General features: G+C 39.0%; 1 protein-coding gene across 2 annotated transcripts in view; it reads left to right on the forward strand.

Annotated features, from left to right (window-relative positions):
• Window positions 1-15,957, forward strand: part of SRGAP1 (SLIT-ROBO Rho GTPase activating protein 1) — a 316,835-nt gene that overhangs the window by 291,343 nt on the left and 9,535 nt on the right. For both annotated transcript variants that reach the window (XM_066369087.1, XM_066369088.1), the window contains exons 17-21: window positions 146-370; window positions 2,682-2,761; window positions 10,231-10,411; window positions 12,244-12,378; window positions 12,517-12,856. In XM_066369087.1, the coding sequence (XP_066225184.1) occupies window positions 146-370; window positions 2,682-2,761; window positions 10,231-10,411; window positions 12,244-12,378; window positions 12,517-12,856 (961 nt within the window). The remainder of the gene's footprint in view (window positions 1-145; window positions 371-2,681; window positions 2,762-10,230; window positions 10,412-12,243; window positions 12,379-12,516; window positions 12,857-15,957) is intronic.

Genomic DNA, 15,957 nt, shown 5'->3' on the forward strand with positions numbered 1-15,957 from the left:
GATCCCGGTCGGGCGCATGCAGGAGTGTGTCTGACTGCCTCCCCGTTTCAAACTTAAGAAAAATACAAAATAAATAAATAAATGAACATCTATTTTCTCTTCCCTCCCTTGTTCTTTTATAATGCCTTTCTTCTTCCTTTCAAAGTCTTTCACAATACAGTGATGAGAACATGATGGACCCTTATAACCTGGCCATTTGCTTTGGCCCCACATTGATGCCTGTCCCAGAAATACAGGATCAAGTGTCTTGCCAAGCTCATGTGAATGAAATTGTCAAAACCATCATTATCCACCATGAGACTATCTTCCCAGATGCTAAAGAGCTAGACGGCCCTGTTTATGAGAAATGTATGGCTGGAGATGACTACTGGTAAGTTCAAAAGTTGTAGTCCTTCCCCCCTGGAAATATTATAACACTAGAGATATCAACTTTTTAAGAAAAAGAATTGCCCATAAGCTGTCAATGCTTCTAACTAACAAAAAAGAAGCAACAGCAGGAACACTTGAGATAAATTAGAATTCTAAGACACATGGCAACACTGACTTCTTATTACAGAAACTCATAGTCATCCCTTCCTTTTCCCCACAGACGACATCATTTTAGATATACCGTATTTTTCTCTCCATAAGACGTACTTTTTCCCCCCAAAAGTGGAGGGGAAAATACCCATGCATCTTATGGAGTGAAAAATATGGTATTTTATTAAACATTTTAACACATCATTTGGTTCAGAATATTTTTTTTTCTTATTTTCCTCCTTAAAACCTTAGATGTGTTTTATGGTCAAGTGCGTCTTATGGAGTGAAAAATACAGTATTCACCCTATCGTGGCTTTTGTAGAGAATGAAGGTTTTGATATTATACAGAACTATATTAATTTTTACTATTATATCAAGAAAAGATAATTATTTGAATTGACAGATTTTTTTAATTCTGAGATAGTTTTAATTCTATATAAAGTGGTTTCAAAATTCTCATTTTTTAAGGAGTACTATCAACCAAAAGTGTTTTCATTCTTACTTTATTTTTATCCTTACTAATATTATACTAACCAATTTTAGTAGTTGTTATTTTAAGCAAATCCATTACATTAATGTATTGTTGGGACAGCAGTTTTTATACAGCAATGTAGACACCTTTTCAGTGAAGTGGTAAAATGGAGGAGGTATAGTCACTTGAATAATACCAATGGTAGGATCTGTAATAGGTTTATGTTCACTATTTGATGTAGAGGTTCAAGCTTCTAGCAAACCATCCACAGTGAAAGTAGCTTTGATTCCTTGAGCCCCTACTGCACGCCAGCTACTTAGTGCATATGATCTCTTTGACTTCCCACAACCACTCTACCCAAATAAGTTGAGAGAGACCAAGGAGCCTGTTCAAAAATGGTAGTAGCCGGAGACAGCCCAGGTCTGTCCAATTCCAAAATCCACACGAGTCCTCCCACTCAACGGCTGCCTCCCAGCCTGTCCCGGAAACTGCCCTGCACAGCTCCGATTCAGGAGCAGCTGGAAATAGACATAGACATGTATAAGCCTCCCTTCTCCACCCTCCTCAGGACTGTTGGTTTCCCATTGCCTTTCCAGGGATTAAGTAGCAATAGAGTAAGTAACTGAAAGATCTTAATTAACTAAAGATCCACTTTTTTTTTTTCTTGAACCACAGCATGGTCATATGCTTTAAAAAATCTGAGAGTTGACTCTTTCCAGAAGTAGTGCATTCTAAATTAACAGCGGAGTATGACAGATGCCGGTTCTATGGTATATCCAGCAATTTTACACGTGGAAGTCAATTCCAAAATATTTACTTGAGCACTTAACGGTGTGCAATGTACTCACTGAGCTTGGCTCTAAGAAGAGAAATGAATAAGTATGTGGATGTCCAATCAGTATTATATGATGCATTGTACTCTAAGACTTCCTGTGGATGCTACTTTTTTTTGCACAGTAAAAGCCCCGGAAGAGTCCTGCAGCAGTAACATGTGCTTGATTGTGTTCTTCTCCCATACACAGTATTCTCTGTGGGCATTCCTCATTCTAAACAGAAAGCCAGTGATACAGTAGGTACTCTTGTCACCCAACACCAGCAATATGAATGGGCTTTTATGTAAAGTGAGGTTTGCATTTGTGCCCAAAGCATGTTTCATTTAATCAGCATGCATTTGAGGAGAGGTAATAGTAGTAGTGTTAAAGAGTAAGTTTTTTAAAAGGATAAAATCATAACTCTCACACAAAAATATACAGTGAACATCTGTCAAGAAAGTTGGAAAAATACTACAATCCATTCGAGGCAGAAATCAAAGAGCCATCAATTTATATGCAGTAAAAATGATGAAATGAATTTGCAAAAACTGGTACGTCCATACATAGAGCAGTAATCACATCCCACTAGAATCAACAAACTTTCATTTCTATAGATAAGTATTATTTGTAACACTACAAGTTTTCCACAAGTTAACTTTGTCTTTACAGAGTTGTAAAATACCCTTTGTGTCAAAGACGAAGAGACACATACTCCCGTAGGACCAGATAACCCTTGGAAGCTCCAGCATTCCACTACAAGGCTATCTAGTGACTCTTTTGCCATTCCAAGTCTTATATTTTCCCTTGCAGCAGCAATTGTTCATTTTTTAAATTCTTTGCACTTCAGCTTCACATGAGGTTCTCTTTCCACTGCACAGCGACAGCCCATACAGTGAGCACGGTACACTGGAGGAAGTGGATCAGGACGCCGGGACAGAGCCCCACACCAGTGAAGACGGTATGCCCTGTGTTCCTGCTATTATAAAACTAGTCTTTCCTATTTTCAAGAATTGCTTATATTAAGCATTTAGTAGAAATAAAAGAATATTTATAAAATATGTGTAAAATATGAAGAATAACATTACAATGAACACTCATGGACCCACCACCAAGTTTAAGAAAAAAGACATCACCATTATGCTCCCCTTATCCCATTGTCCTCTTTACCCCTCAAGGGTAACCACTTGATGTCTATGTGTTTTAATGGTGGTTGTTTCATTTTCTACTTTATTGAACTTTCTTTAATGGAATTATACTGTATATATTTCCATTATTTTTTTCTACTCAGTATTGTGTTTCAGAGATTCATCTATATTGTTGTGTACAGTTATAATCATTTAATTTACTATTGTATAATATTTTATTGTACTTCTCTATTTCATTATTGATGATAATGGGGGATATTATCTATTTTTCACCTTAAAAACAGTGCTGCTATGAATATTTTGAACATGTATCCCACTGCAAATGTACAAGAATTTCTCTAAGATCTAGACAACTAGAAATAAGCAAACATGTCTTCAACTTTACTAGATATTGCCAAACTGATTTTGAAAATGGCTGTGATGATGTACACTTCCATCAGCCATATTATCAACCTTTGGGTTGTATGTATTCATCAACACCTGATTTTATCAAATAGTGTCATCTTTGCCAGTATGTCACGGTTTGATGGTATCTCATGATTTAATCTGCATTTCTCTGGTTACTGACGAAGATGTTTTAAAATACAGTGTATTAATAGAAAATGTGGGATATAGTGAGACCAACCAATCAGGAGCTGATTGCCATTGAAGAGACTTTGTTTCTCACAGTTTCCAAGAGGGAGAAGCGCATCTTGCCCTAAGGGGCCCCAGAATGAAGCACCAGGGTCTGTGAGGAGAGAGAGAGAGGGACCTGAGCTACTGAGCAAGAGCCTTTGTTGTGGTTTCCACAGGAACAGGAGAGGCCAGATAAGCAAGTTTGAATAATTTCAGCAGTCTCTGGGGTTTAGGCGCTATCTCTGGTTGCCTTGTACCTGGCCCTTAGGTGGTAGAGCAGGTGGATAGTGGCCCAGAGTGTTGAGAACCCCAGAGAGGAGGTAGTTGAGTATGGGCGTGGGATTGGTTGGATTATATTTGAAAAGCACACGCTAGGTGAGTTGTTTACTATCTGTAGGAATTGGCAGATCCTGAGAAGGACAGTCCCTCTAGGGCACTGTCAGAATACAGCAAGGCCCCCGATGTTAGAATACAGAAAGAAAAAAAAACCAGTACCATGATTAATACAGATATGTTTATTTTTATAAGTTTGGATTTCTTTTTTGTGTGAAATTCCTGTCAATTCTTTGGCCCATTAAGGCCCATTTGCCCATTATTACCTTCTCTGGGCTTTTTTTTCTTTTTTCTCTTTAGTTAGTTTGGTTTGGCTTTGGTTTATTTCTTATTTGTAAGAGTTCATCATGTCTGGACCAGGTTTTTATTGGGTATGTGTTTTACAAATATCTTCTGCTCTGCAGTTTGTCTTTCATGTACTTACTATGTTGTTTGCTAAAGAAAATATCTTCATTTTAAAGGAGTTAAATTTACCAGTCTTTTCCTTCCTGGTTCTTTCACTTTGTGTCTCCTTTAAAGAAATCCTTCTGTACCCTGAGGTGATGAGAGTTCTCCCATAGTCTTTTTAAAAACTTTACAGTTTTGTGTTCCAGGCAGTCTTTAGTGCCTTCTGTGTGTCAGTCTGTTTCTGGGATCTGTTCTTTTCCGCTGACCTATTCCTACAGCACTGTCTTAATTTTGATAACTTTTAATAAACTTTAATATTTGGCAAATCAGGACCCCGACTCTGTCATTCTGAACAGCTCTTGGCTTTTGCAATTTTACATAATTTTTAGACTCAGTTTTTCAAGTTCTTAAAAAACAAACCTAAAAATCTTTGGGTTTTGACTACAGTTGCACTGATACTACATATATTAATATGGAGGGAGTTGATATTTTTATAATATTCAGTCTTCCAATCCACAAACATATTTCTACTTACTTCATGTCTTCCCAATAAAATTTTGTACTTTTCTCTCTAGAGATCCTTTCTTTTCTGATGTCTTAAGTTTAATGCTTGATATTACTTTTCAACCCTTTTTTAATGTGAACATATAAAGCTGTCAGTTTTCTCACAGTACCTCCTTAGCTGCATGCATGGCCCTTTTAGTCTCTCTTCAGCTGTGACTAATCCCCTATAAACTCATTTGTTGAATTTTTTCCTGCAAGTTCTGTTGGGCTCACTTTTGTATCTGCTGCTTGGTCATATTTTATAGTTTTTTGCTTTGTACTCAGAATATTAATCCTTTCCATTGTTTCAGATTATGTGTGATCATTCGAATATCTGCAGTCTTCCTGGATTTGTTTTTATTGGCTCTTGCCTATTGGTCTTGTTTTCCAGTGTGTTTTATAATTTCTTTTACATGTTTTTGGCACTTTGTAGAATTCTTTAGGCTCAGTTGAAGGTCAGTTCCTCCAAAGAGGGTTTAAATTTACTTCTGCCTGGGGTAAAACCAACTTGGGGCCACATTGAATTTTTAACTTGAGGTTTCCTAGGCCACCCAGGTAGTATGAACTGACTCTCCAAACCTGCTAAGGACTGCAATGTATTATAGTTGGGATTGGAGACATGATTTGGTTCAAGGTTTGAGATTGATGATGGTTATAATCTATGGAGAAGTATGGAGGGCTAGAAGGGAGGAAGGTTTCTAGAAGTTCACTGTGACACTGAGAGTATAAGGGGGGTTGGGGGCGGGATAGGCTTAGATTCTCCACATTGAGCCAGCCCCCAAACTTAATCTTTTGTATAAAATGAAAGCTTAAATTAACCAGTCAGGAAAATGCCCTCAGGGTAAACTATGACTCACATTTTCTAGTGTTCTGTTTACTTCCCCGCATTCCCACTTGGTGTTTAGTGTGCCTTACTGTTATGATAGCTCACAATGCCATTACAAAGATTTTTTTTTTTAATCCAACACTTTTAGTTAATTTCAGCAGGGCAGTAATCGGGGTATGTAGTGTGTCTACCTTTTGCTACAAAAGGAAAGTTTCTTTGTGTTTTTAAAAGTAAAATGAGTTGACACTTTTAGAACTTAATTTAGAAGATCTTAAGCTAGAAGACATTTGTTAAAGTGAGAGCTGTGATGTTTTTGAAAACGTCTAAGCCCTACCTCTGCCGTTATTTGTTTTTTGTCTTGAGTGTCATTGTTTCTCAGTATGATTCATTCTCATTCCTTTTTCACTGAGGACTTCTCTAAGTGTTTCCTTGCTTCCCCCAGTGGCCAGAGAAGCCAAGACAAAGTCTCTCTACTCTTACCTCTTGGCTATAAAAGGAAAGCTTTGCTGAGGACCCTGTATTTTAGATAACATTTTGATCATGTTCACCTGATTTTGCTAAAGAAAAGCATTACCTACAAACGACAGATACCCATGCCACAGAGAGCCCCTAAAGTTTTGTAACTACTCTATATTAACTAGAGTATTGATTATCTTTTGATTGGTCGGGTATTTATTTTCTTTTCTCTGTCATGGTATCACTAGAGAAAATACCTTTTGTTTCCAAAAGAGAGACTGTCACAGAACAAAAGTATCATCTGCAAGGGCAGTGGGTAACAGATCTAGGAGGAAAAGTGTCAGAGACAGCAGAGTCCCAAAGAGAAAGGGCCAGTACGAGCATTTTGTATAAAATTAGGAGAAAGGTAAATATAAGACTCAATAGCACCAGGCAGTCAGAAAATCAGCTCTACTGAATTTTCTTTCCCTTTGCACAAAATTGCAGTAACCATGCAGAAAAATGAAGCTATTGCATTACATTCTTGTTCTTATTATTTTCGATAGCAGCAGCATTCTACAGTCTCTGCCCAACCTGAAAGGGCATGATACTCTCTCTATGAAAGGCATGTGGTGTGTTGCCATGCCCTAAGATTGATTTGCTCTGCAGTGACTAGACTAAGATGTGTATAAATAGCTTATGATTGACACTTGACTGTGAAATGACTCTCATGGGAGCAGAAAGAGTTGAAATAATAAAATTGCTCAGAATTGCTAGTTGATATAGCAGGGTTACCAATAAAATGTACTTCTGATTCATCTGGTCATTCTTTCATAACCTCTCTACATTTGAACTAAATTAGCAGAGACAGATGATCCTGCTGCTAGTTGTTTCAAAAAAATAAAAAGAAGAGATAATAAGCATGGGTTATGATTATGAAATTATGATAAAATATGTATATATCTATTAAATAGTCTTAAGTAGCCCTAGGCTAGCATTGACGGTGAATGACTGAATGCGTTAAAGAGCATTAATGGTACTCTGCAGTTCCCATTTACAAGTACGTGGATTGTACACTATGTTATAGGCTGGTATCCTTTTTTTTTTTTTCAGCAAAACAAAATTTTAACACATGGGGGCATTCAGATAGAAATTCACAAGTTACATGTCATGAAGCTCTTTTTATAAATTGGCATGGCTTCATTCTTCCATGGATATATTTATTTGTGTCCCCTGCACCATGGACATGCTTATTTCTGTTCATCAAATAAGGGAAAACTGAGGTAAAAAATTTGTTATCTGTCATCTCAGATCAACCAGGATTTATTATTCTGTGTCTATAAATTTGGAATGAACTAAAAAGTCAATCTCTTTGAATATGAAGTTATATTCCTTCTCTATGAGATAGACTGGTAGATATTTAATAAAGCTGCTATTTATATTGTTTTAATAAAGAAAATATATATTTTAGGAGGGAATACCAGAGTGTTAATATTATCTAAAGTTATAATCAATTGTTAAAGAACTGTTGTTTTAAAAATATTTTTACAGCTACTTTACTGAGAAATATACTACATGCAGATTATAATGCAATATGAAATATTGTTCACCCTAAACCTTATCTACTAGCAAAAAGTCAGGGCATTTTTTTGTCTTTATTTTAAATGTATAGCTGAAATTTACCCAGCCCCTTCACATAAGGCAAATCGTGAGCTTTTTCAATATGTTTATTGATCTTTATGCTTTTGCCTTACATGTCCTAGAGAATATTTGAATTCATCAAGTGAGAAAGAAGCTTAGCTGGCTACCCAAGGACTTCTTAGGCAGTTATTTCATATAAGTACAACGGATATTGAAGATACTGCAGTGAACTCTGGGGGGAAATTAACTATTTTAAATGGGAAGGTTTGCTACCAAGGGAAGCAGAAGGCAATTTCCTGAGAAAATATTTGATAGATGGGTAGGTTTTAATCTATTATGTGTACATACATATTCTACAGTATTTGGAAACTAATACATGCTCAGTTTTAGCAAATGAGAAAGTACTCATAGCATAGGTTTATTTCTCTAAATATACACCTGCATTGACCCTTTATAGTTTTTTTTATTATTGATTAGAAGTTTTCTCACCAGGCCCTGGATGCTCAGGGGATAGCGCATCAGCTGGGTGTATGAACCTCCTGGGTTCGATTCCAGTCAGGGCACACAGGAGATGCAACCATAAGCTTCTCCATCCCTCCCCCTCCTCTCCCTCTTCTCCTCCCTCAGCCAGTGGCTCAATTGGTTTATGGCTCTGGGCACTGATGATAGCTCCTTCTGGGCTGCATAACAGCCTCAGGTGCTAAAAATAGCTCTGGAGCATTGGCTCTAGATAGGATTACAGGGTGGATCCCGATGGAGGCACACACAGGAGTCTGCCTCACTATCTCCTCTCCTCTCACCTAAAATGGAACAAAACTGTGGTTGGTAGTAGGGAAGAGAATGGGATGATGGTGGGAGAGGGGAAGAAAAATCACATGGCCCCAAATTGAAGAGCTTTTTGTTGGAGCACAAAAATCACTTCTTGTAGTTGTTTAATTTGTCTGCTTATTTGCCTTCAATATTTATGGTCAAAATTAGATCAGAGCTGGCCCTGGCTGGTTCACTCAGTAGATAAAGCATCAGCCTGGCATGCAGTCATCCTGGGTTCAATCCCCTGTGAAGGCACACTTGAGAAGGACCATCTGCTTCTCTTCTCCTCTCTCTCCCCCTTCACTCTCTCTCTCTTTCCCTCTTGCAGCCAGTGGCTCGACTGGTTTGAGCATCAAACCCAGGTACTGAGGACAGTTTAGCTGACTTGAGCATCAGCCTCAGACAGGGGTTGCCAGGTAGATACCGGTCAGGGGGCATAAAGGAGTCTGTCTCTCTATCTCTCCTCTCACTTTAATAAAAAAATAATAATTAATAAATAAAAATAATTAAATCAGAGCTGAAATTCCAATTCTAGGCCCAGAATTCAATATCTTTTTAAACTTTTTATTTTGAGATTATTGTAGGTTCACATGCCGTTGTAAGAAATAGTACAGAGAGATCTCATCTACCCTTCACCCAGCTTATATCTTGCATAACTATAGTGTAACATCACAACCAAGAAATTGACATTGATATAATCCATTCCCCATATTCACATTTTACCAGTTTTATGTGTACTTGTTTGTGTAAGGTGTTTCCTTGGTCCTGTAGTTTTATCACATGTATACATTGGCGTGATCTCAATGATGGTCAAGAATAAGGTCAGCTCCAACCCAAGGATGCCTTGTGCTGCTCTTTTATAGCCATAGCCATTTCCTCCTGTCACCTCCCCTACCTCAGTTTCTGTCAACCATTAATATATTATTCTCCACCTTGATATTATATCATTTCAAGAATGCTAAATAAATGAAATCATACAGAATCTAATCTTTTCAGATTGACTTTTTTCACTTACTATAATTCCCTTGAACATCTTTTGATCTCTAGAAAATACAGTATTTGAATGTGGTCTCTTAATTACAGTACAGGACAGTCTTAAATTATGTTTGTTTTATAGGTAATATCCAGAATATGTTACTGATACTAGAGAAAATAAAGTCATCTCTACCATTGGAGGTGCTTTGAACATTTGATAGTGCTTAAAAAGTAGATGAGGAAATGAACTGTATTCAAATAGGATTTAGTGTGGCAATTTTTGTAAATTTGATTTTTTTTAAATAAGCAATTAAAATATAAATTTCCTAGTGTTCTGAGAGAGTGGTTTTTGCATGCTATAAATGGGATTAACATGTTGCAAGGGAACTCCATCAATGTCTTATATATCATATTGTAAAGTTTAAAATATTTTTATTAGACTGTCATTACATCTCTAGTAAGAGACTGTGGAAATTAAGATCCAATGTTCAGTTTTTCTTTGCCTTTTTGAAAAACTGTTGACTGCCAAAGAATGTTTTTCTCTATCTCTTTTAACACCCTCATTTTCTCCTTCTTGATGATTTGTTTATTCCCTTGCTCTGTCTGGAAATTTAAATGGCCTGTTTATTTCTAAGGCCTCAGCTAGACCTTCCAGTTAGTGCATCATGCCTTCCCAACAACCCTGCCCCTCACCACTTTCTGGCATGTGTTTTGTAGAATGTGAGCCAATAGAAGCCATAGCCAAGTTTGACTACGTTGGGCGGTCTGCCAGAGAACTGTCCTTCAAGAAGGGAGCCTCCCTGCTGCTGTATCACCGTGCATCCGAGGACTGGTGGGAAGGAAGGCACAATGGGATCGACGGGCTTGTACCTCACCAGTACATAGTGGTGCAGGATATGTGAGTAGTCCGAGCGTCAATCGCCAGAGTGCTCCCAGGAGGAGGCTCCAGCTGTTGTTCTTACACTGACCTTGGTCTTGTGGGGAAAGAGCAGGAGAGATTACAGAGCTCACACTTCTGAGCAGGGCACAGTTCTTCACCTCGCTCCAGTCTCTGGTAACAGAACTTCAGGCCCAGTGGGTTTTCAGTTCCCAAACTCTACCTGGAGGTTGGGGTCAAGGATTAGTGAGAGACGTCTTTTGAAGCTTTCAGACTCTTAGAACCTGTGCAGAGCATAACTTTAAGAGCTGACTGGTAGTGATGCAGTGGATAGGATGTCGACCTAGAATGCTGAAATCCTAGGTTCAAAACCTCGAGGTCCCTAGCTTGAGCAGGGCTCATCAGCTTGCACGCAGGGTTGCTGGCTTGAGTGTGGGATCATCAACATGACCCCAAGGTCACTGGCTTGAGCCCAAGGTCACTGGTTTGAGCCCAATGTCACTGGCTTGAGCAAGGGGTCACTGGCTCAGCTGGAGCCCCCTAATCAAGGCATGTATGAAAAGCAATCAGTGAACAACTAAAGTGACACAATGAGTTGATGCTTCTCATCTCTCTTTCTTCCTGTCCGTCTGTCTCTCTCTCTTAAAAAAAAATTTTTTTTTTAAGAGCTGAGATAACACTGCTGAGTCCAGAAACAGCGGTGTTCTTCTTGTGGTGTCTCTCATTTCAATTACGGATTCCCAAAAGAGAAGAGACACTGATCTAAACTATAAAATGTATCCAATCCAGGCTTCTTTTTTATTTTTTTTTATTTTTTTTAATTTTGCTGATGAGAAAGCTATAATTTCAAAGTTGTTTAAAGAGATGGGAAAATGGTCATGGTATATTAAGTGAAAGAAACAGGTTACAGAGTGCTATGTACAATATCATCCCTGTTTTGTGAATGCAGTATTTCACCATGCAGCGCCAATGTAAGAGCAACTTTTCAAGGAAAAGAGAAATACACCACATAAAACATATAAGGTGAATAAATGATTCAGCCTAATTTTAGAAATGTTAAAATATGTACCTCAGAAGCCAAGAAACATTGTTTGTTTATACAAATATCAATCATATATACATATTTAAAGTAGATAAATATAAGCATCTATCAATATAATGTAAATCCTATACGTATACAGAGCAGGGCAAAAGTAGGTTTATAGTTGTTTGTATGGAAAATAATACAATAGTTAATAATAATACAAGAATAAACTTTCACATACTCACAACTGTAAACCTACTTTTGCCACTCCATGTAAATGTACATACTTGTAGATATATATTTCAGGCATTAAAAAAAAGTATAAAAGGAACCCTGGTGAGGTAGCTCAGATGGTTAGAGCATCATCCTGATATACCAAGGTTGTGGGTTCGATCCCCCATCAGGGCACATGCAAAAATTAACCACTGAATGCATAAGTAAATGGAACAACAAATTGATGTTTCTCTCTCTTTCTCTCTCCCTTTCCCCTCCTTCTCCCCCTCTCCTCTTCCACTCCTCCTTCCTTCCCTCTCTTTCTCTAAAATCAATAAATAAAAATTTTAAAAAATTAAATTATGAAAAAAAGTGTGGAAGGATATTTTTTAAAATTCTAGCAGTAGTTGTCTCTGGGTGTTCTGTTATATTATGGGTGGTTGTTATTTCACTCCTTTTGTGTATCTGAATTTTTCACTTCTTTTGCAGTTAAATTCTATTATTTTCATAATGAGCAGAAAAACATGTAGTAAGAGACGTACATAAATGCCGTCACTTTTTTTTTCTCCCTATTCATCAAGCAAAGAACCATCACTCTTATTTCTCATTATTTCAGGGATGATACATTTTCAGACACTCTGAGCCAAAAAGCTGACAGCGAGGCCAGCAGTGGGCCAGTCACCGAGGACAAGTCTTCATCCAAGGACATGAGTTCCCCTACAGACCGTCATCCTGAGGGCTGCTTAGCCAGGTCAGTGGAGTTTGGTGATCAGCCTCCTGAACCTCCGCTTCCCCTGGGGGCTGCGAGGAGCCGCGGGACCTGCATCTTTGCAGTATTAGCTGCTCTGATAAGCTCTCCTTTTCTATCTCTTTCTCTCTGTGTGTCTAGACAAAGAAAAAGAGGAGAACCACCCCCTCCAGGAAGGCGTCCTGGTAGAACCAGTGATGGCCATTGTCCCCTCCACCCTCCACATGCTCTTTATAACTCCTCAGTTGACCTGGGGTCCCCAAACCTGGCCAGTCACCCTCGGGGCCTGCTGCAGAACCGTGGCTTTAACAATGACAGTCTAGAGAGGAGGCGCCGGCCAGGCCACGGCAGCCTGACCAACATCAGCCGGCATGACTCCCTCAAGAAGATCGACAGCCCTCCTATTAGAAGGTCCACATCATCAGGGCAATACACAGGCTTCAATGACCACAAGCCACTGGACCCAGAGACAATTGCTCAGGTAGGATGCCTTTAATGGAGTAGTGCATGCTAAGTACCTGCAGTCTGAGGGATATAGGCAGGATTTACTTTTCTGCAGTCGAGTATTTTGCATAGAACCAACTAATGGAAACATAAAGGAAATTAGCCCTTTTTTTAATTTAAGGCTTTATTATGGGTCTTTTATAGAACCATTTGTTACAGGAAGGGCCCAAGTATGTTAGGTTTATATTGATTTAAACAGTCATGTCATGGCCCTGGCTGATTGGCTCAGTGGTAGAATATCAGCCCAGGGTATGGAAGTCCCAGCTTTGATTCCGGTCAGGGCATGAAGGAGAAGCAACCATCTACTTCTCTAAATAGATCAGGAAAGGAAGTGAATGGGACATGAATGGAACAAGCAAGGGGAAGTAGTAAAGATGCATTGTTTTTAGTAAAAAGCGCTCAAGGAAACCTGCATTGATGTGACAGATGTCCAAGATATTTTCAGTGTCCTAACTAAAAAGAATTTTTGCCTGACCTGTGGTGGCGCAGTGGATAAAGCGTCGACCTAGAACACTGAGGTTGCCAGTTCAAAACCCTGGGCTTGCCTGGTCAAGGCACATATGGGAATTGATGCTTCCTGCTCCTCCCCCCTCCTCTCTCTCTCTCTCTCTCTCTCTCTCTTCTCTCTAAAATGAATAAAGTCTTTAAAAACTTTTTTAAAAAAAGAATTTTGGATAGCAAATTAGATTGTGTAATAAGGCTAATATGTTTTTTAAAAAATAAACCAATATTAAGTGCACAACAATTTTTCAGCAAAAGTCCAAAAGACTTTTGACCTTAAGATTTTTGATCTATGCAGGGCCCCTTGAGGCCTGTTTAGAACTGATGATATGTGACTATAGCTGACTAATGATTTGAGAAAACCATAACATCACTGCTTATATAGTAAGCGGGTGAAACAGGATTTGGGTTAGAAGGTCAGGGAACGAGGAGCTAGGGGGTAGGAAGACATACTAGGTCTGTTTAACCCTTTTGCTTCAAGAACCTGGAAATCTTTTCCTAGTAAGTCATAAAAACAAAAACTCAACAGACAAACAAGGCTCTCTGCATTCTCTCTGGGGCCAATACTTGTTTTAAAAAACAAATCCATATGCTTATCGTCAAATGAAAGTCACATATGAGAATAATCACTTGGAAAGTGATGTCATCCTCACAGAATGGCTTTCAGCTGTGTCCTTTATTTATCTTTCCATCTCTCCTCTCCAGATTTTCCCACCAGGACAACTAAGCCTGCAGTCATAGTGTTCATACATAAAATATGCATATTCTTTTCTTAAATCAATGGAATCCCTAATGTAGTTCTTTTTTCTTTTTTTTTAACTGTAATATCCATATGTGATCATCATGTTTTGGTTTATTCATTCAGCAATTTTTTTTTTTAATTTTATTTTTTTTACAGAGACAGAGAGAGAGTCAGAGTGAAGGATAGACAGGGACAGACAGACAGGAACGGAGAGATGAGAAGCATCAATCATTAGTTTTTTTTTCGTTGCGCATTGCGACACCTTAGTTGTACATTGATTGCTTTCTCATATGTGCCTTGACCATGGGCCTTCAGCAGACTGAGTAACCCCTTACTTGAGCCAGTGACCTTGGGTCCAAGCTGGTGAGCTTTGTTCAAACCAGATGAGCCCACGCTCAAGCTGGTAACCTTGGGGTCTCGAACCTGGGTCTTCCGCATCCCAGTCTGATGCTCTATCCACTGCACCACCGCCTGGTCAGGCTCATTCAGCAAATCTTTACTGAGCACTTCCTATATGCCAGGTTCTATGCTAGGCTTTCCAGAGGCAGAGTTAAGTCAATAGCCAGCCAGTGCCTGAAGTTGCTTACAACCCAGTGAGGGAGTGAGACATGGAAATCAGTTACCACAGTGCATTGCCATGAGGAGTAGGCTCCAGGTGAGTGAAAGAGGTCTTTCAGTTAGACCAGAGTAATGGTCCTCCATGCACCGAACTTTATACAATATGCCACCTTTTGTGCATGTGGATGCCAAAAATACATAATATAAAGTTATCATCTTAACCATTTTTAACTGCACAGTTCAGTAAAGTATATTCACATTGTTGTGAAACAGATCTCTAGAACTTTTTCATCTTGTGATACTGAAACTGTGTACCCACTGAAGAACAACTCCCCCTTGGCCTGTCTTCCCCAGTCCCTGGCCACCACCATTCTGCTTCCTGCTCCGTCTGTGAGTGTGACTGCCTTATATAAATGCAGTCATACATTGTTTGTCTTTTGGTGACTGGCTGTTTCACTTAGCATAATACCCTCTAGGTCCATCTGTGTTGTAGCATGCTGCAGGGTTTTCTTTCTTTTTAAGGCCAAATAATATTCCATTATCTGTGTATACTACATTTTATTTATCCATTTATCTATTGAGGGAGCATACTCCACGTTTTGTTTTGTTTTGTTTGTTTGTTTTTTTTATCATTTTTCTGAAGCTGGAAACAGGGAGAGACAGTCAGACAGACTCCCGCATGCGCCCGACCGGGATCCACCCGGCACGCCCACCAGGGGCGATGCTCTGCCCATCCTGGGCGTCGCCATATTGCGACCAGAGCCACTCCAGCGCCTGAGGCAGAGGCCACAGAGCCATCCCCAGCACCCGGGCCATCTTTGCTCCAATGGAGCCTTGGCTGCGGGAGGGGAAGAGAGAGACAGAGAGGAAAGCGCGGCAGAGGGGTGGAGAAGCAAATGGGCGCTTCTCCTATGTGCCCTGGCCGGGAATCGAACCCGGGTCCTCCGCACGCTAGGCCGACGCTCTACCGCTGAGCCAACCGGCCAGGGCTACTCCACGTTTTTTAAACAAATATTTTATAATTCCCCATTTACTGTTTGAATTAAAATGATAGATGACATACCTAATTTTTAAAAGATATATAAGTCTCTGAATATAATATAAAGGAAAAATAAAAAAGAATAAATATTAAAACCAATATATTTCAATTAAGGCCTAACAACATTTGAAGACAAATGAACTAGTTAGATGCTTTTACCAACATGTAGAATTATCATAAATACAATTAAAAATGCACATTGATGTCAAAATATTAACTTAGCCTTAACCCAAATTCC

Source organism: Saccopteryx leptura, chromosome 2 (genome assembly GCF_036850995.1).
Source record: "Saccopteryx leptura isolate mSacLep1 chromosome 2, mSacLep1_pri_phased_curated, whole genome shotgun sequence".
Classification (NCBI taxonomy): Eukaryota; Metazoa; Chordata; class Mammalia; order Chiroptera; family Emballonuridae; genus Saccopteryx; species Saccopteryx leptura.